Below are 21117 nucleotides of genomic sequence, written 5' to 3'. Positions count from 1 at the left end.
GCAGAAGTGGGCTTATTATTGTTAAGTTTGAAAATGACATGCTTAAAACCCAATTACATGAGAAGGGAAACTGTTTTCCCTTTCCTTCCATTAAAACATTTTTAATGTTTGATTTTTTTTTTAATAAAGGTAACTTCATGCTTCCTACTTAAAGAAGTAAGGGACTTTAAGCTAGTAGTTTCACATCTTGTTTATCATGAATTCAGTGAATATATGCAAACAGTGTAGGTACTCGTTATTTGTTCTTTTAGTCACATTTGTTTGGGAAATCTGCTGGAAAATGGCACTTTAACATATTATATACTATTTATGCAGCACATTGGTATCTTTAAAGAAATATACAAATTTTTCCATGATCAATTGAAAAATAAGTCATTTGTGGACAGAGTTAAAACTATTTTTATTGATTTTAAAATATGACTCTATTTCACTTTAATATGCTTAATCAGTTAATATTTTAGACATATATTCTCCAGAGCTTTCATATACATATTATTTTATAATAAATTCAGAAATAGTCAAGCATATTATTGGAAGATATTAAAATTATAACAATAATTCATATCTTTCATAAATTGTAAATATATATTACATAAAATTGGGTAGGTATTTTAGGTTGACTACCTGAAGAATGCCCTGAGGCCATCATCTTCTCAGTTGTGTGTCTTGTGCAACGTAATTAATTTTATTAGAGAATGTTTAACTTAAGTATTATGTACACTATATCTACTAAGCTATGATATCAACTGATTAGAGCAAAAATTTAGGATAACTTCATTTTAAAAATTAAGTACTTGTGCTTTTCTGACTTTACATAAGGGTTTGAAATAGCTTTTTCATTATTTGGCCAAGCTAGTCTCATTCCACTCTGGTTCAAAGGCAGACAAAAGTGATTAAAACAGAGGGAGATGCTTGAAAAGAGATCAGTTAATATTACTTTATCTCTTTCTTAAATTAATTGAAGTTTTCCTATATATGTAATTCACTTATTTAATGTCGTAGGATAGCTAATAGATTTTTTCTTTCTAAAAGAAGATATAGAAAAAATATTTCAAAAATCCTCAACCATGGCTTTTAAGCACTATGTCCTATTAATTTATGCAGGTATTTAGATTCACTGATAAACTGCCACAGTTTGTTCTTTAAATGAAAACATAACTGTAACACTATTTTCATTTGTACTCAACAGAATCAGACTTATAAGTTCCTGTATTGTTCTAAAAATAATTGATATAAGATCTCTGCATGAATGAAATCTTAGAAGTTGAGGGTATTATTCATAAACATTGATTTATTAAAATAACTTTGATAGAACAGAATTGGAAAATTTTACTCTGTTTATCTGTCAGAACGAAAATATAACAGATCATCTTCAAACTAAAGTGGAATGATTGGCAAAACAGACAAAAGACTGAACTTCTGAATAAGAAACATTTAATATTTAAAATTTTCTTTCTGTAGAAGACTACTGACCAATTTCCCATTTCCTGTTTTGAGAATACATCAGTTCTTGAAATAATAGATTTGATGTTCTTTGCCTCCAAAACAAATAAACAAAAATCAAACCTGAAAGCACTACTGTTATTAGTGGTACGTATATTTGAGAATAATATAGGACTTTTATTTTTTTATATATTTTTACAGTAAATTTAAGTTTATTTAAAAGCCTTAATATTGGGGAGCAGTTTGCAATTTTCTGAAAAGATAATCCCTGTGGCTTAAATCATTGCATTAGTTTCTAGTTTAGATAGGTATAGAGAAACATTTAGTTTTTACTGTTTCCATATACTCTTGACAATTGCTCCCATTTACTGATTTGTGAACACAAGAGGAGGCCCCGAACTGCAGTGACTGACCTTGCTTCCAGAGTCCTTGGGTCCACATTCACCTTTATCGTACCACCATTTGTTTTTCAGCTTGTCTAAGACGCCTGCCTCACTGAGTTTCAAAACGGCAAGGTTTACAGGAGTTCTTCACGTGGAAAATAACATAAATAACATTATATATGTTATTTTATGTTATTCAAGTAAAACTACATTAGAATCGCATGGCAAAGTGACAGAGCAGAGGCCACAGTAGGTGTTATGTCTTGTACTGTAGGCCCAGGTTTCGAATCAGACATAAAACTGGGGCCTGCTCCATCGCTTTAGGTAACAGGCACATACTGCTAGGGAGGATTTTTAAATAAAATGTATGCAATTACTGTGAATCCAAAACTATTAGCCTGGATTGAGTTTCTTCAGCATTTTCAATTTTCCCACCATAAATGTAGAGTCATTCAAAATCTAGAATCTCTCTTCAAAAGTGGCTATAGGTTGACAGACTTAAAAAAATAGAAGCTAGATAGAACTGGTTTCTTGCAGGCATCATTATTCAGCTAGTGGAATTTTGCTTTATGCTTTAAAAGTATGCTAAAGTGGAATGATTGGCAAAACAGATAAAAGATTGAACTTCTGAATAAGAAACATTTAATATTTAAAATTTTCTTTCTGTAGAAGACCACTGACCTCTGCCACGCTCATCCAAGACCTAATTTAAAGATGAGGGTGATTCTGATTCAAGTGTTACTGACACAGAGCCACCTTATACAGAGGAAAGTTCTTATAAGACAAATATGTAAATCATTATTTTAAAGTGTAAGCCAATGCTGATACTTTCCTTCTGAATTGCAGTATTTAACTTAAATATCACCAGAAATAATTTTCATCTATCTTAAATCTACCATATGAATATATTCTGAAGTGCAGTGACTATTTTATACTCTATAAATTCTTACCAACAAATATATGATAGATTAGGAATAACCAAGATTTTATAAATAGACTCTTCATACGATAAAATTCCTTTTCTTTTTTCTATTGTCTTTGAGTCCTTCAATACTAAATATTATACAAGGAGTCTCAGAGAGGAAATGTTCACTGGTCAGTCAGTATCAGTGTTCTAAGGAGTCTAAGAATTCTTCTTTCATTCCCATGTTAGCCTCTGTGTGTAGAATAAAGGCTAAGGAGATGGATGGCAAGCAGTAACACGTAGGACCTTCTGTTGTTATTATAACAACAGATATTATTATTCTGTTTTTTGTGGTTGTTTGGTTTTCATTTCTTTTTGCTTTTTACAAACATTCAAAGAGAGACTGCTTGCATTCCTCTTGACATTTTTAAGGCTGCCACAATCATTTTGTCTGCCTGTATCACCTAATGCCTCACTTCTAGGAAATGTTGAATCCATTTGGAGAAACACAGTATGTATCTATTTGGTTACAAGGGAATTAATTCCACAAACCTATCTACAAAACTAGGTAATGCACTAATAATGATGCTGATGATGGTTCCTAACACTTACTGAGCACTTACTATGTACCAAGGGACTATTAAAAGTATTTTACATGTTTAGTTGCTATTATCACCTGTATTTTACAAATGAGGAAATCAAAACACAGAAAGGTTAACTTATCTAGGCACATCTAGGAAGGAGCTGAATCAGGGTTTGTAATGGTCTACTTTCATAGCCTGCGTAATTAAAAATATTAACAACAGAAGACTCAAGAAATAGGAATTTATGGTTTATTGAGCTTTCTGATTAACAGTTAAACTAAAATTCACTTTTTTAAGGTATTGTTGGTTCTGAAAAAAGTTTCTAAAGTATGTTTTTCTTTTCAGTTATATGGTTTTTGAATTCAATTTAATTTTTGTATCAATGTTATAAGATCTTACAAGGTTTATTTTCCAATTTAAAAATATGCAATTGCCACATTTCTAGAATATTATATTATTTTTTGGATTAAAATCTAACGTTAGCATGATTTAAAACTTTGTACTAAAAACTGAGTTTGGGGGTGGGGTGAGGTGAGGATTTTGGATAACTGGAGTCCTTGGTTAGCCCCAGTTAATCTAGATTTTACTATCTATAACCTCCCCACCTCCACATACATCTACCGCTTCTATTTATTAAGTGATTGTTATAAAACCACACCTGCGTGTTGGTTGGTGAACTGTGAGCTTAGAGAATAGAAGACGTATATCATTCATCTTCGTAAAATATTTACAAGGGTATCTGACTCAGGCTAGGTGCTCTGTAAAATCATTGCATTTGAATTATTTTGAATCCAGGACAAGCACTTTTTAAAACTGACACTAAGGGTTTTTTGGTCATCAAGCTAGCCCACTAAAGCCTTTTTAACACATGTACAGAGTACACTATTGGAATAGGAAATGGCAACCCATTCCAGTGTTCTTGCCTGGAAAATCCCATGGACAAAGGAGCCTGGCAGGCTACAGTCCTTGGGGGCACAAGGAGTCAGACATGACTTAAGTGACTGAGCACGCAAAGAGTACATTATATTAGCCCACATTGCACTTCTTGAATGGGCTGTGATGGGAAGAGGAAGATTTAATGCTGAAAAGAGAAGGAAACTGAAAGCAGTTTCCTTAAAGTTTCTTATAGAAGGGACAGCTAAATGCAAAACTGTGGATTAAATGAAGACTGCCTTTGACTTACCTCTCTCCCTTCCTAAGGTATCATTTCTCCTACCTGCTTCATTTTTCCCTTGCCTCTTTGTCCTTTCTGCTATTCACTCCAGTAGTCTGGTTTTAGAGGATAAAATTAGATTAGAATTTTGAGTATAAGACATTTTTCAATAACCAAACTTAATGGTCAAGTGGTGGAATGTCAGACACTGAGCAAGGAATTCATTACTAGGAAAATCCTTCTCTAAGGGTTAGCTTTCCTGACTGATCTTTGTTTAATACATTTTTTCCTGCTTATGAATGCATGTTTTCCATAATAATTTCCTTTTTATTGCATTTGTTTCCATGGCTGTGGATAAGGCCATTTGCAAGTATAACATATTTTAAAGTCAGGCTGTATTCTTTAAAGTGTCAAATTAAAAACTGGATATTATGGGATTTACTATACTCCTAAATAACTCATTATTTGGTAATCACATTTACAAAATGGCTTTAATATAAATATCTATATCTATGAGTATGCCTATTTTTTATATATGTATGTTATATATATATGAGGAGAATAAAGTATAAAACAAGCAAAAAATCAATAATTTTGTAGGTAGTATTAGCATTATGGGTCATTAATGTTTATAAACATTGCCAAAATTTCCTATTAGAACCTGGTTTAAACAATTGACACAGAAATAGGGATAAAATTCTGTGTATGGTTTGTGCTCAGACTAAATCATATCAGATTAATCAAAGGGGATATGAGTTTTAGACACTGCAATGAAACTTATAATTTGGTTCATTGTCAATTAGGGAATTTCTGTTATTCACAAAAATGAGTATGGTTTTCTTATGATCATAAAAATGGCCACAGCACAATAACATTCAAATGAGTAATTTTTCAAACAAACAAATTCATCCTCTCCCAAATCATGCCTTTCCACTTTATTTCATTTTACATATCAGACTTTTTTCCTTATTTCTTTTGTGGAACCTCTGGTTGAGGGATACTTTGGTCATGTTCTGGGAACGGCTATCAGTTGAGCTGATTATTTTGTAGCCATGGGCTGAAAATGGAAGCTGTCACTGTGACTCTAAATAATTTAGTTGTTGATTATATTAAATCATAAGCTCCTTGATGGAAAGAATAGTACATAATTTTTTTTTTTTTTTTTACCCACAGATACTGGTGCATGGCCCAGGTAAAACACAACTTTATTATTATGCCACTGTGTGAAAGTCTGGAGATACCCTTCCTTGTTACAGTCCTGTAAATAACAGGTGGATCGATTGGCTCCTCCTTGGAACCTATTCATGTGTGGTACAGCTTCCCATGCTTTTTCCCCTTCACCAGATGAGTCACTGTTAGGAAAGTTAAGTTTTTCCTACTAAGACTGTATATCTCAAAATCAGATCACATCAGATAATTGTATACTTGTGATGAGATCTCTGAATGTGCACTGTACACAATGTGCATTGTAGATAAACTGGCAGCATTTAATTTTCTCTTCTGCTTTGGCTTTATACTTATCAAAGCCCACAAGCCAACATCATCTTCCAATTCAGTATTTTTCCTCCTTTTACCTTTTTCAATAAAGATCAGGCCAAATGGAAGGGGTGAGGTAAGTTCAAAAAGAAAATCAGTCACCCAAAGAAGGTACAGAACAAAAATTAAAAAGCAGCAACTGCCTCCTGGTAGTCTACTTTGATTCTAAGTTAGGTCAGGCCAATTAAAATATCATTTTTTAAAATAGGTGCAGAATTATTGTTGTTCAGTTACCAGTTGTGTTTGAGTCTTTGTGACCCCATGGACTGCAGCATGCCAGGCCTCCCTGTCCCTCACCATCTCCTGAGGGTAGTATTATTATTACCCATTCTATTGGTGACAAATATTATATCAGTATACAATCTACTAAAATTTTTTTTGTAGTATGAAATCAAAATTCTTGAGGGAAAATAGAACATAATAACATGCATTTTATGTTAATTTTATAGCATTTCAGAAAATGACTTATTAGGATATGAAATAATATTTTCATATCTTAAATTTATATCTAAATAAAATTTTAGAATATTATCTTAGAGTTTATGTTTGGTGAAAGTAACAGGGGTAAGCAGTTTGATTTTTGAAAACTACAAGGTTGGCTTTGTATTTATTTCTTTAGATGACAAATATTTACTTGGTGTCCATTATGTACCAAACAATGTTTTGGATGCAACTAGATTAAATTCAACTGAGCTGTCCAATCCCTTATTTAAATAAATTAAAATGACTTTTGTTACATAGATTTTTTTCCATTATGTATACATTTCTGCTTCTGTTTGCTTATTTTTCTGTGGAACGAGTTTTTAATGTACACTAAAACAGGAATTCATTATTTACTTTTATGGAAAACTTTGTCTGTTAAGCAATATTATACTTTGTTTATATTTGTGACAAAAATATAAATTTGCAAACAATTTCTTTTTCAAACTGAATAGAATATCTTCAATTTTGTTTTCTCTGGTTCTATTAGAGTATATTTTCTTACATTTCTAATTTGCATAGAGGAGTAGGTTATTATTGTAAATGAGTAATTTTCTGTTTATGTGTGTATATATGTATGTATTTATATTTTATGAGAATGACCGGAATGTTCTAGGCAAGCTGGGGCACCAAAATACAAAAGAGTTAACACTCCTAAAGAAAACAAACAGTTGGTGTCTTGAATGGAGGTAGCTTAAAGGGGAATCATCTCAGAAGAACCCTGATGACTCTCTAGGGGGCTCATATTCTCCCTTAGGACAGTCGATGAATGATGAGAATTGTGTCCACACCATTTTGTTTTTTTTTCTTCTTTCCTGCCTCCTTCTATTGCCAAAATAATCATCTGGCAAAGTTTATTCTTTCTCTTCCTGCAACAGGGCTGGCAGGATGCACAAGGGAGATGAATTTGAAAGACTTTTCAGATCAGGATCAAGGGGGAAGTTATCAGCATTGAAAGAGGATGAGGTTAGCAGTTTCCTTGACTGATACTCCTTTTCTAAAAAAAAATTATTTTAATTGGAGGATAATTATTTTAAAATTTTGTGATGGTTTTACATTATCATATGTAAAATAGACAGATACTCCTTTTAAATAGAGCATCATTCTTTGGGCTTGGTGGCCAGCCAAGTGAGATAATTTGTAGCCCACTGAAGAACCTGAAGAAGAGCAGGGTTTCTTGTTTCGGGCAGTACTCTAGAATTTAAAAGAAAGGCAAGAATGTATATTTTAAAATTTCAGTGTTCTTACATACCGATTGAAGATATGTAAGGAAAGAAATTCAGTCAGAATATTCCCATCTCTAGATTGCTTTAAGTCTATCTACAGTGAAGAAGAGTTCTGAAACACTGGTTAATAATTTCTGCTAACTGTATACCTTTTTTTAAAAGACACTGCTTAGAAATAAAAATAAAACATTATTTTATGAAGCTGGAAATATGACATGGATGCAGTAAAGATAAAGCTGAGTTGGTCTTGTTTTTATAATCCGATCTTTCTTTAGTTTGATTCATTTATGGAAGGCAGAAGCGTATAGTTCATAATTTCTTTTGATTTGTTATGTAATTTGCTATTTAATGGAAGCCTGACAGTTTTACGTGGAGAAATATCTTTCTGGAAGGTACCTGGTCTAGGTGAGGCTAGACTATTGCTATTATTCAAAAATATTTTGTGGCAGCTCTGGTGAAGAAAACAAGACAGACTGACCCTTTCTGTTCTCTCTCCTCATCACTTTCAAAAGCCTGCTTTCTCACACCAAGGTTCCTAGGACTATGTCTGATCTGTAACTTCTTCCAAACCAGAGATTTAAGTGACAGTTTTAGTTAGGTTTGTTAGTGTGTCCCCAAATTGATATTGTTTGCAAATATTTTTGCTTTGACAGTAATTGCATACTTAAGTTTGTGAAGGAATTTGGCGATTCCCATGGTATTCACAGGTCTGAATTGCGTCTCCTAGCAGATGCACCTATTACTTCACACACTGTTACCCGCTCTTGGTGACATTGAGGCTAACCTTGGAGTCACCTCCCCCGCTGCCACATTCTCCTTTGTCGTACCACCATTTGTTTTTCAATTTGTCCAAGAGGCCTTGTTCATTCAGTTTTAAAACTGCGAGGTTAACAGCATTTCTTGAAACGATAAAACATATCTTGTAAGAAACTGCACAGCTGTTAAGATGTTAGAAGGAATGAGGGTTTAAGCTCTTTTATAAGCTTCTCCCAGATGCTAAATAAACCTCTCATTTTGTCATCCTGCAGCCCCTTCTACCAGGCAATTGTAATTTCCTTCAAAGTATATTAAACCTATGATATCTGGTGCTATTCACTTTCACAGTTCATTTATTATCAAGTAACTGACATCAACATCAAGCAATTACATGAATTTTCTTGTTTGCAAAACAGTAATAAACTTGAATTTACTAGTAATTGAGAAAGAATTTTGTCTTGAATTCCCTTGCTTCTAGAATGTCAATGACCAATAGGAAAAAAATGAAAATACATTCCCAGAAGGAAAAATATAATTGCACAAACAAATCAACAAATCTGCAACTAATTTTTGTGTACTGACTTCCTAACAAAGAGTATGGCTTAATTATTATTCCTTTTATTATTTGTATTGGTTCAGTTTTCTGGTCTGGAAGTCATAGGATGGTCAAAAGAAAGGTAGTAGCAGCTCTCAGGGAATTTATATTTGAATTCTGTGTTGATTTTTAAAGTCACTAGCTGCTATTTAGAAAACAGGATCATACATCCAACTTGATTGTTTAAATTATATAATTAAACCCCAGGAAAATATGCTGCATGTGATATGGGCAAACAAACACTAGATTAGATTTCTTCCATGTGTATCTCTATAGGGGATAATGGTGGCATATTCTAATTATTTTCTAAGAGGATTAAAAAGATGTGTCATGGATTTTGCTTCCCATGTACTTGGTTTCTTTCTTGCTTTCAAGGTATGGGTTTTAATTGAACCATCAACTGTTTAAACAAGTTTTCCCAGCATTTAATGAAATGACTGTTAAATCTAATGAGTGGCTTATATACTGAGCGACTTTGAGTTCAGTTTGGGCCATTCTATTTGATAATTGCCCAGTTTGGTGATTGATTAATGACAAATTAATTATATTTAATACTCAATTTATTATTATACTTAATAATTAATAATAAAATAAAAACAACCTCATATTAATGGATAGCATTTGAACATTGATTTGCAAGTTAAATATCATTTAGTTGATTAATAAAATGCATTGTTTGTTTAACCACAAATCAGCCTATTAAAATATTTATTTTCTTAAAATGTGTTTGTAATATTTCAGGTAAATTATGTCCCTTTTCTAGTGTTGTAATGGTCTGATCCACTTGGAGAGTAAATATTTCCCATGAATAAACCACATACTTTGAGAGGATGGACACTTTCTAAGAGTTAGATTGCCATTTACTAAATGCTAATGAAATAGTTAGCTGTTCCCACACTCCGAAGTAAGTCCCACGCTAGTAGTGTAAAATAAGTAATATACTTCCTGAGGTGAAAAGTTATCAGTTTAATCAGCAAAAGGACCAGGCTGAAATGTAGGAATAAATGAAAACTCAGTGTGGCTAGAGACATCTATTTTTTAAAAAATACTGTTAGGAGAAAAGAATTGTTTAATTTTACTTTCCAAAGAAACTAAATTTGTCTTTCAGTGAACTGAAACTAACAAAAGTTTTCTATTTTGGAGAAAATTGTTTTTATAATCCATTTTATTTTAGTCTTAAACATTTCTATCAGATTCTTTTTCAGTAAAGTGCTATCCCAATTATTTTATATGTTGGTTTAGACCACTCCTTTGATAAAACTATAATCATTTCATGAGAGGGTTATTTAACAGGGTTATTAGCCATATCCAAAAACAGTTTCACAGCACAATAGAAAACAAAAAAGCAAAATTAAAAAATGGATAAGGAAAACAAGGTTTATGTTGAGAAAATTGTTTGGAATAAAGCTTTCTACAAAGTTATTCTAAGACATTGTCTTTCTAATAACATCTAATAGGCCATGTAAAAACAGCTCAGTTTCACACTGCTATCCATATATGTGCATGTATGTATATCTATATTAGTCAATATAACACTCTTGACCAGTAGGTTAAGTCACTGCCCAGTTTACAATTAATCCACATTTTCTTGTGGTTCCTCAATAGAATTCACTTAATACTATCACGTGTAAAATGTACTTTCCATAAATGAAGGCACTTTGTAACTAATATTTAGGGACAATCTTTAGGATTTTGAGGACTTCTCTGATGGCTCAGATGGTAAAGCGTCTGCCTACAATGCAGGAGACCTGGGTTTGATCCCTGGTTCAGGAAGATCCCCTGGAGAAGGAAATAGCAACCCACTCTAGTACTCTTGCCTGGAGAATCCCAGGGACAGAGGAGCCTGGTAAGATACAGTCCATGGGGCCGCAAAGAGCTGAACACGACTTCACTTTCACTTTCACTTTAGGATTTCAAGATTTCTTTGCCTTTTAAAAAGGCTTGCTATTTTCTGTAATTGTCTGACTAAAGATGTAATTTCTTTGTGTAATCAGTTTAGGTCTAACTGTTTCCTTAGACTGCTATTTATAATACAGCACACACCACATCTGTAAGGACCATTTGAATATCTGCTCTACTTTATGGAATGCATCACGTTTACATATTATTAATAAGAATCATCAACTGACTTTTAAAATATACATAGTTACTTATGATGGTCTATAGTCCCTGGGGTCACAAAGAGTTGGACACAACTGAGCATGCACACACCTAAAGTTACTTTACTCAGTTTTCTAGATTAGATTAAAAACCATTTTTTATCCGGGTAAAAAGGGAAAGGAACACTGAAGACATAATTACAAGCAAGCCTAAGGAACTCAGAAGGAGTCAGGAAAATAAAGTACATAGAAAGCAGATCCTTGCTGTAGCACATTTTACTACTGCTTTGAAATTCCCTTCATACATTTCAGACATAGATTTTGAAATCTATGTCAACAAACTAAAATTGATGATGAGAATATTCTTGTCTTGGTTAAGCATTAGAGAAGTTGCAATAGTGATCTGCCAAGAAGATAAGAAAAAATAAAAATATTGAGGGTTATTTTTTACATTAATTATTCCCTTCATTCTATTAAATGCAGCTTTTACAGAATAAACAAATGAAATAAATTGCTTTCATTTAAAAATGGAAGGAGAGGAAGAAACAACAAGTGATCACATTGTTTTTCTAGCGATATAAACCACATTTGAGAGCCCAGGTATGTTGACCATGACCGTTTATAAGACTACAACAGGGCCTATGTACCATACTTATTTGCCTAGTCCGTTTATGACTTAGCAGAATCCTAGGTAAGAAAAACCCCTCTCCAAATAGCTTTTTCATAGTGGTGAGATGATGGGGAACACAATTCAGGGTTGAAACAAAAATGCTCACTCAGACAAATTCCAGGAACTCTGGAAAAATTTCAAGGGTTTTTATTTCTGAACTGTTGTTCAATTGAGTTTGAGATTATGAAATCTATCTCTCATTGCCCAAGGCTCTGGGACCCATTTTTGTTAACTAAACAAAAGCTATACAATGGGAACTAACAGACTTAAACTTTTCCATTTATTAATTTTGCATAAATTAATCTAATGCAAATTAAGATTTTCTTGTTGAAAGCGTGCTTAATTCAGGCTAAGATATTTATATTTTCCTCTCTACCCTCCCATAAGTAATTTATTATTAATCTGTAGATTTAGATATTTTTTTATGCTTACTTTACGCCTTACTCATTGTATTTACTTCTAGACCATAATTCTTATAGTTTATTTTTTTCTGTTAGTGAGATATTAACATTCATATAGAGAAAACTTGAAAGATTTGTTTAATAAAGTACTCATGATTTCCTGGATTTGAGAATATTATCATAAAGAACTGATATACAAGCTTTAGATACAGTTATTGTTTGTACACAAGAAATTTACGGTATATATAATTTCTAAAATAAAGTCAGCAATATTATATTTAGTCTAGTTAAAGCAAATTCAATTACATTTTACTTAGTAGGATGAATACTTCATTATTGTCTATGATATCAATAATATATGGGCTTAATGGATTTTTTTGTCTAAACTATGTAATTTTGCTAATGCATTATTATCCTTATAAAGAGGGATTCATTAATTATATGCACATGAAAAAGTCTCCTTAGTTTTAGGCCCGTACTCTTTTAACTTGAGTATTCTCTTCATACTTAATTCTCTATAAAATTTAAATATCAGGTGTTACAATATTCAGAATATTTACCTGAATGATGCTACAAAGTATTTTCATAGTCCTAGTAAATTTTAGTATTATGTGACTTAACAAGAAATTGTGTAAAATACCTTAGAAAATCCTTTAAAATCTGCAAAAGACATTGGTAGATAGTTTATGCAGGAAGAAGTACAAATCATATAAAAATGATTTACTCTTACTTAGAATTAAACTAATGTGAATCCAAGAAATGCAAATTTTTTGCTCTTCATATTAGAAAAGCTAAAAATAAGGATAATATTTAATATAGCCAAGGATTTAATGTTGTCCTGAAATTAGAATACACTGAAAATAGAATAGAAAGAAAATAATATGGTTTTATAAAACAAAAAAATCCAGTTCTTACCCTTGCAAATTATTAATAACAATTCCCCTTTGAGGAATCAATCCTAGGAAATAAATCAATGATGTTGACAAAGTAATATGATAAATGTTATAGCATGTTTATATAACAAAACATTGAAAACAACTTACATGCCCAACAGAAAGGGAGAATTAAGCAGATTTAGTGTACAACAGTGGTTTTCAATCTTGATTTAAATGTTAGAACCATTTATTACAAATACAGATGCTCAGGACTAACTTGCTGTATCAGAATCTTCTGACATGGTGGCAGCGTGTATATGTTTTTAGAAAGCTCCCTAAAGGATAGCAATGATAAGCACCAATAATCCATATGACTGAATGTTTAACAATCATTACAGGATTTTAATGACAAAGGAAATGCTTAATGTTGAGTGAATAAAATAAACAAATTGTATATTCATTGTGATCTTAATTTTAGAAAAGATATATAAGGTTTATATGTATGTGTATATATATATAAGTGCCATATATATTTTTATATATAATTTAAATATTTATTTAAATGCTATTTATTTGTATGTATAGATGTTAATGAAAGTCGCTATCTGTAGGTAGTAGGATTATGATTGATTTGGCTTGCATATTGTTCTTTGTGCTTTCCCACTCATTCAAAATTTTCTTCAATGAAAAGTGACACTTTAGTAAAGAACAAATAAAACTACTCTCTTAATTATTTTATAATATGCATATTAGAATTGTTTCATGCAAATTAAAATATATATTCTATTTTGCATCAAGAAAGATAAAGGAAGTTAGAAGTTAGAAATTTTTCTTAAGGATCTCAGAAAAGAATTCATTGTTTGACAGTATGGTTTGCTTTGGCTCACTTGGTTTTGTGTCTCTAGTCAAGGCTGGATGGAGAACATGTGATACATTTGGCTTCTACAAAGGTTCTACCTTATTTGAGGGGAGCAGGTCTGTCAGAGAGGTGTGAGTCTACCCAACAGAAAGGATCTTCGGGAGGTTAATGGAACTCTCAGTGGCCTAGAGAGAAGCCTCGCTGTTTCACAAAAATTACATAGACAAGGTGAATTTTTCCCCTTAGGACAGATTAAATGAAGGTGATTGTGACTAAACTTGAGTCCTGCTAAGTGGGCCATTATATATATATAGCTTTGTTTTTAAAAAAGATTATATGGTTGGAAGTTATGTTCTTTTACAAATGAGCATTAAACTCTAAGAAAAAACTTTTTTTCAGGGGTTTTAAAAAAGGCAATTAAAAAAAAAAAAAAACTTCCATCATACAACATACTTTTTCTATCCTTCATTTTGAAATCATGCTAAAATTGCAGGTTGAAAAACTCATCTGATTTAAATTTTGTTGTGCAGCAGGTAAGTATATGCTGAAGTTTTTCCAGGGCCACTCAATAGGAAAATACTAATTTCATAAAATATAAATAATAGCCAACTCTGTATAGATTAGTCATTCTGATATTTAAAAGGCTGCATTCTCAGTATTTTAACAAGTGTTATGTACATGAAAGTTCATCCCATATGGAATATGAAATAGGTAGACAGGAGCAAATGTCACAGAGGATTTGACTTTTGTGGTTTAATCATGTCCTCCTGTTCACTCCCCACTCTTACATAAAGGTAGCTAGAGGAAATTAGTAGGAAAACTGAGAATTTACAACAAATTACAGAACTTTGTATACAGGCAGTTAATAACTACTTGAGAAAAAGAACTATTTTATTACTCAAAGAAATATAGAAAGTGAATAAAAATCAATAGGCTATCAAACAACTAAATATATCTGATTTATGGAAAAATATTTGTTTTCACAGTTCTACCCTTTATCTGCTATGTAGGCCTGGAAGACGAGCTAATTCTCAGCATTTATCAATGTTCCACTGTTTTCAGTTTAACTTGTAGCTGTCCTCTCACTATTTTTCCCTCAAATTATTCCTTCCAGTAAATAAGCACAAGCCTTTTTTTGCTTCATTGGGTTTGTGCACTCATTTCCAAAGGAAGAATTTGGGCCAAGTTGCTCTACATGTATATGCAGACATTTTTAGAAAAAATATTAAGTTTTCACTCCAGTTTGCCTATGTGATAACAGTTAAGGCTTGCATAAAATGGCACTATTGATCAATAATTTAACACCAAAATTCAGAGGGAAAATTATTTAACATGAAAAGACAATTCAGACCCAGCAGGATTTATAATGAGTATTTGAAAACCATTTTTGTAATGAGGGATTTCTTGTCTTTATTTTGGAGTCTGGATGACATATATATAATTAAGTTATATATAGAGAAATGTACATCATGAGAAACGCTGGGCTGGAAGAAGCATGAGCTGGAATCAAGATTCCCAGGAGAAATATCACTGACCTCAGATATGCAGATGGCACCACCCTTATGACAGAAAGTGAAGAGGAACTAAAAAGCCCCTTGATGAAAGTAAAAGAGAACAGTGAAAAAGTTGGCTTAAAGCTCAACATTCAGAAAACGAAGATCATAGCATCTGGTCCCATCACTTCATGGGAAATAGATGGGGAAACAGTGTCAGACTTTATTTTTTTGGGCTCCAAAATCACTGCAGATGGTGATTGCAGCCATGAAATTAAAAGACGCTTACTCCTTGGAAGGAAAGTTATGACCAACCTAGACAGCATATTCAAAAGCAGAGACATTACTTTGCCAACAAAGGTCCGTCTAGTCAAGGCTATGGTTTTTCTAGTGGTCATGTATGGATGTTAGAGTTAGACTGTGAAGAAAGCTGAGCACCAAAGAATTGATGCTTTTGAACTGTGGTGTTGGAGAAGACCCTCGAGAATCCCTTGGACTACAAGGAGGTCCAACCAGTCCATCCTAAAGGAGATCAGTCCTGGGTGTTCATTGGAAGGACTGATGTTGAAGATTAAACTTCAATACTTTGGCCACCTCATGCAAAGAGTTGACTCATTGGGAAAGACACTGATGCTGGGAGGGATTGGGGGCAGGAAGGGGACGACAGAGGATGAGATGGCTGGATGGCATCACCGACTCTATGGACATGAGTTTGGGTAAACTCTGGGAGTTAAAGTGATGGACAGGGAGGCCTAGCATGCTGTGGTTCATGGGGTTGCAGAATCGGACACGGCTGAGCAACTGAACTGAACTGATAGAAATGTTTGTATTTCATATTTCAATTGAATGAAAAAGAACTGAACAAATAGAGTTAACACTGGGCTAGATTCCAAGAATTGTCTCTAAATTGTGTTCTTTGGGATTTGCATGACTAATTCCTATTTGAGAACTAGGCCCCAAGAATGTGATTCTTAGAAAGAACACTATTATTTTTTGTGAGGATATCTGCCACTGGTTTAGGTAGCACACTAGCTAGAGATTGTGATAAACAACAAAAAATTTTATATTTTAATATTGAGGTTTTTAAATGTAATCTTTACAAATATTTTATCCAGCCTGATTTCTTGATTTTTGTCAGTTTTAGGTCGCATACTAGAATTTTTTGCCCTCCTTTGGTCATAGACTTCTTTTAGAAGTCAATGAAAGCATGTATACTTCCTCAGGAAAAATACACAAACATGCAAAACTCAGACTGATACACAATTTTAGGGAACTGCATGGAAACAAAATCTGCCATGGCAAAATATGTCCGGCATGTGGATTATTTCAAGATGAAAATAATCATGGCACAAAAGATACAAGAAGAAACTTTGATCTTCTTGCTAACTGCCTTAAGAATTGAGATAGTATTCCTCTGTTACAGGAATAGAGTTACCGCCAGGGATATCTGCAAAGAATATTGGCTAGGTAGGTATCATGGGGGAAACTCTTAGAGATCAGGGTCTATTTTGTATCCCATTGTCTCTGCCTGGCCCTGCAAACATTTGGTTCCCAAACATTTGCTTTTCTATCTCTATGTGAATTGCCTTCCTCTCTTTTGAAGTTCCAAACCTTTACCCACAACATCCCTTTTTGTCTTTTGCTGAAGATGGTATTTAATGTGAGGATTTGGGCCACTTTGGCTAGTTACTAAGTTTTTTTGGGTCTCTGCCATGTATATATGTTATTAAACTTTTGTTTGATTTTCTCCTGTTAATCTGTCTCATGTCAACTTAATTTTTAGAATAGCCAGAAGAGCCTATAAGGGTAAAGGAAAATTTATTCCTCCCCAACAGATAGGATTCAACTTTATTGGCTGAACACTACTCCCTATAAAGCTGCTGCAGTTAAGAGACCCTGGGGCACCTGACAAAAGCCAGCACAAGGTATTATTTGTTACCATGTGGGCTAGTCTCACAAATCTCTGGCTGCACAGTCTGTTGGAAAAGAGACTAGTTTTTCTCTTTTTGAAAATTAGATTAACAGGAGAAAATACTTGTGAGGCTAGATCCTTGTAGTTTGTGACTCTTGGTTTAAAGTTTTGTAAAGTACTACCCTTGGTTTGTTGATCATTTTTCCCCAGAGATGGTCACTGATTTTCTTTGTCTTTGTCTTTTGTGTCATTTGTTTTAAGGAGAAAACCACTGGTGTGATTAAGTTTTCCTTTTGTCTTGTTCTATGTCTTGAAGGTTTGGTTTTTATCCTAATGAGAAAAATCTCTCTGGTTTCTGGCATCCAAAAGGTACACATACCAGTGTTCATTTAGCAGCTAGTTAAATAGGCTGAGATTCTGAGCAGTCTCTTTGTTCAGCTGTGCCAGCTCTCACAGGGAGTTTTGTCACAAGGGGTCCAGTCTATAACGGGCCTTTCTCTTCTCAAACTTTTTTGGCTATTTTGAGAGTCACAAAACATGGGGACTAAATCATCTATGGCTTTACTTCAGGACACCTGTTGTGTCCATGATACCATGTCTAGAAAGTTACTTCAGGGTCTTTCTATAAATTGGCTTATTGGTTTAAATCACTATTAAATTCCTACTCATCAGTGGTCCTCCTTCATGGATCGCAGTCTTTTCATGGTGAAAGGGCTTGCATAACTCAATGTATCCATGAGCCATGTCATGCAGGGTAATCTAAATGGATGGGTCATAGTGAAGAGTTCTGAAAAAGTGTGGTCCCCTAGAGAAGAGAATGGCAAACTACTACAGAATTCTTGCCATGCAAACCCTATGAACAGTATGAAAAGGCAAAAAGATATGATACCAAAGATGAGCCCCTCAAGTTGGAAAGTGTCTGATAGGCTACTAGGGAAGAACAGAGAACAATTATTAATAGCTTCAGAAAGAATGAAGTGGCTGGTCCAAAGTGGAAATGGCACTCTGTTGTGGTGTGTCTGGTGGTAAAAGTGAAGTCCGAGGCTGTAAAGAACAATATTGCATAGGAACCTGGAATGTTAGGTCCATGAATCAAGGTAAATTGGACATGGTCAAGTAAAAGATGGCAAGAGTGAACATTGACACCTTATGAATCAGTGAACTAAAATAGATGGGGACGGGTTAATTTAATTAAGATGATCATTATCTACTACTGTGGTCAAGAATTCCTTAGAAGAAATGGAGTACCCTCATAGTCAATGAAAGAGTTAGAAATGCAGTACTTGGGTGCAGTCTTAAAAAGGACAGAATGATCTCTGTTTCCAAGGCAAATGGTTCAACATCACAGTAATCCAAGTTTAGGTGCAAACCAGTGATGCTGAAGAAGCTGAAGTTGACCAGTTTTTGTAGTGATCTACAACAATAAACTGTAGAAAATCCTGAAAGATATGGGAATACCAGACCACCTGACCTGTCTCTTGAGAAATCTGTATGCAGGTCAGGAAGCAACAGTTAGAACTGGACATGGAACAACAGACTGGTTCCAAACAGGAAAAAGGAGTACGTCAAGGCTGTATATTGTCACCCTGCTTATTTAACTTCTATGCAGAGTATATCATGAGAAATGCTGGGCTGGAAGAAGCACAAGCTGGAATCAAGATTGCTGGGAACAATATCAATAACCTCAGATATGCAGATGACACCACCCTTATGGCAAAAAGTGAAGAGGAACTAAAAAGCCTCTTGATGAAGGTGAAAGAGGAGAGTGAAAAAGTTGGCTTAAAACTCAGTGTTCAGAAAACGAAGATCATGGCATCTGGTCCTATCACTTCATGGGAAATAGATGGGGAAACAGTGGAAACAGTGTCAGACTTTATTTTTTGGGGCTCCAAAATCACTGCAGATGGTGATTGCAGCCATGAAATTAAAAGACACTCCTTGGAAGAAAAGTTATGACCAACCTAGATAGCATATTGAAAAGCAGAGACATTACTTTGCCAACAAAGATCCATCTAGTCAAGGCTATGGTTTTTCCTGTGGTCATGTATGGATGTGAGAGTTGGACTGTGAAGAAAGCTGAGCGCCGAAGAATTGATGCTTTTGAACTGTGGTGTTGGGGAAGACTCTTGAGAGTCCCTTGGACAACAAGGAGACCCAGCCAGTCCATTCTGAAGGAGATCAGCCCTGGGATTTCTTTGGAAGGAATGATGCTAAAGCTGAAACTCCAGTACTTTGGCCACCTCATGTGAAGAGTTAACTCCTTGGAAAAGACTCTGATGCTGGGAGGGATTGGGGGCAGGAGGAGAAGGGGATGACAGAGGATGAGACGGCTGGATGGCATCACCGACTCGATGGCCATGAGTTTGGGTGAACTCCGGGAGTTGGTGATGGACAGGGAGGCCTGGCATGCTGTGATTCATGGGGTCGCAAAGAGTCAGACACGACTGAGTGACTGAACTGAACTGAACAACACCTTCTAGAACTAACGCAAAAAAAAAAAAAAAAAAAAAAAGATGTCCTTTTCATCATATGGGATTGGAATGCAAAAGTAGGAAGTCAAGAGATATACCCAGAATAACAGGCAAGTTTAGCCTTGGACTACATAATGAAGCAGGACAAAGACTAACAGAATTCTGTCAAGAGAACATGCTGGTCATAACAAACACCTTTTTCCAACAATCCAAAAGATGACTCCACACATGGACATCACCAGATGGTCAATACAGAAATCAGATTGATTATGTTCAAGATGGAGAAGCTCTATACAGTCAGCAAAAACAAGGCCTGGAGTTGACCTTGTGTCAGATTATGAGGTCCTTATTGCAAAATTAGGCTTAAATTGAAGAAAGTAGGGAAAGCCACTAGGTCATTCAGGTATGACTTAAATCAAATCCGGTATGATTATACAGTGGAGATGACAAATAGATTCAAGGGATTAAATTTGGTAGACACAGTGCTTGAAGAATGATGGATGGAGGTTCATAACACTGTATAGGAGGCAATGACTAAAACCATCCCTAGGAAAAAGAAATGCAAGAAGGCAAAGTGGTTGTTTAGAAGGCTAAACAAATAGCTGAGAAAAGAATAGAAACAAAAGGCAAGGGAAAAAGGGAAAGATATACTCAACTGAATGCAGAGTTCCAGAGAATAGCAAGGAGAGACAAGAGGGCCTTAAAAAAAAAATGCAAAGAAACAGAGTTAAACAATAGAATGAGAAAGACCAGAGATCTCTTCAAGAAAATCAGAAATATCAAGGGAACATTTCATTTAAGGATGGGCACAATAAAGGACAGAAATAGTAAGGACCTAGCAGAAGCAAAAGAGATTAAGAAGATGTGGCAAGAATACACAGAAGAAGTATACAAAAAAGGTCAAAATGACCCAGATAACCACGATCGTGTAGTCTCACCTAGAATTGGGCATCCTGGAGTGTGAAGTCAAATGGGCCTCAGGTAGCAATACTATGAACAAAGCTAGTAGAGGTGAAGGGCTTTCCAGGTAGTGCTAATGGTGAAGAAACCCCCTGTCATTGCAGGAGATATAAGAGACAGGAGTTTGATCCCAGGGTTGGGAAGATCCCCTGGAGAAGGGCATGGCAACCTATTCCAATATTCTTGCCTGGAGAATCCCATGGACAGAGGACTCTGGCGGGCTATAGTATATGGGGTTGGAAAGAGTCAGACATGACTGAATCGACTTACAAGGCATGAACAGTAGAGATGAAGAAATTCCAGCTGAGCTATTTAAA

General features: G+C 34.3%; 1 protein-coding gene across 10 annotated transcripts in view; it reads right to left on the bottom strand.

Annotated features, from left to right (window-relative positions):
- GRIA4 (glutamate ionotropic receptor AMPA type subunit 4) overlaps positions 1–21117 on the bottom strand; it is a 678364-nt gene that overhangs the window by 7022 nt on the left and 650225 nt on the right. For 5 of the 10 annotated variants that reach the window (XM_027563976.1, XM_027563974.1, XM_027563970.1 and 2 more), the window contains one exon: positions 1857–1971. In XM_027563976.1, coding sequence (XP_027419777.1) covers positions 1857–1971 — 115 coding nt within the window. Of the gene's footprint in view, positions 1–1856; positions 1972–8493; positions 8609–21117 lie in introns of those variants that run through there. The other 5 variants (XM_027563975.1, XM_027563972.1, XM_027563977.1 and 2 more) reach the window with 4 other exon arrangements.

This window comes from Bos indicus x Bos taurus, chromosome 15, assembly GCF_003369695.1.
Source record: "Bos indicus x Bos taurus breed Angus x Brahman F1 hybrid chromosome 15, Bos_hybrid_MaternalHap_v2.0, whole genome shotgun sequence".
Classification (NCBI taxonomy): domain Eukaryota; kingdom Metazoa; phylum Chordata; class Mammalia; order Artiodactyla; family Bovidae; genus Bos; species Bos indicus x Bos taurus.
This window is presented reverse-complemented; position numbering and strand designations above follow the sequence as displayed.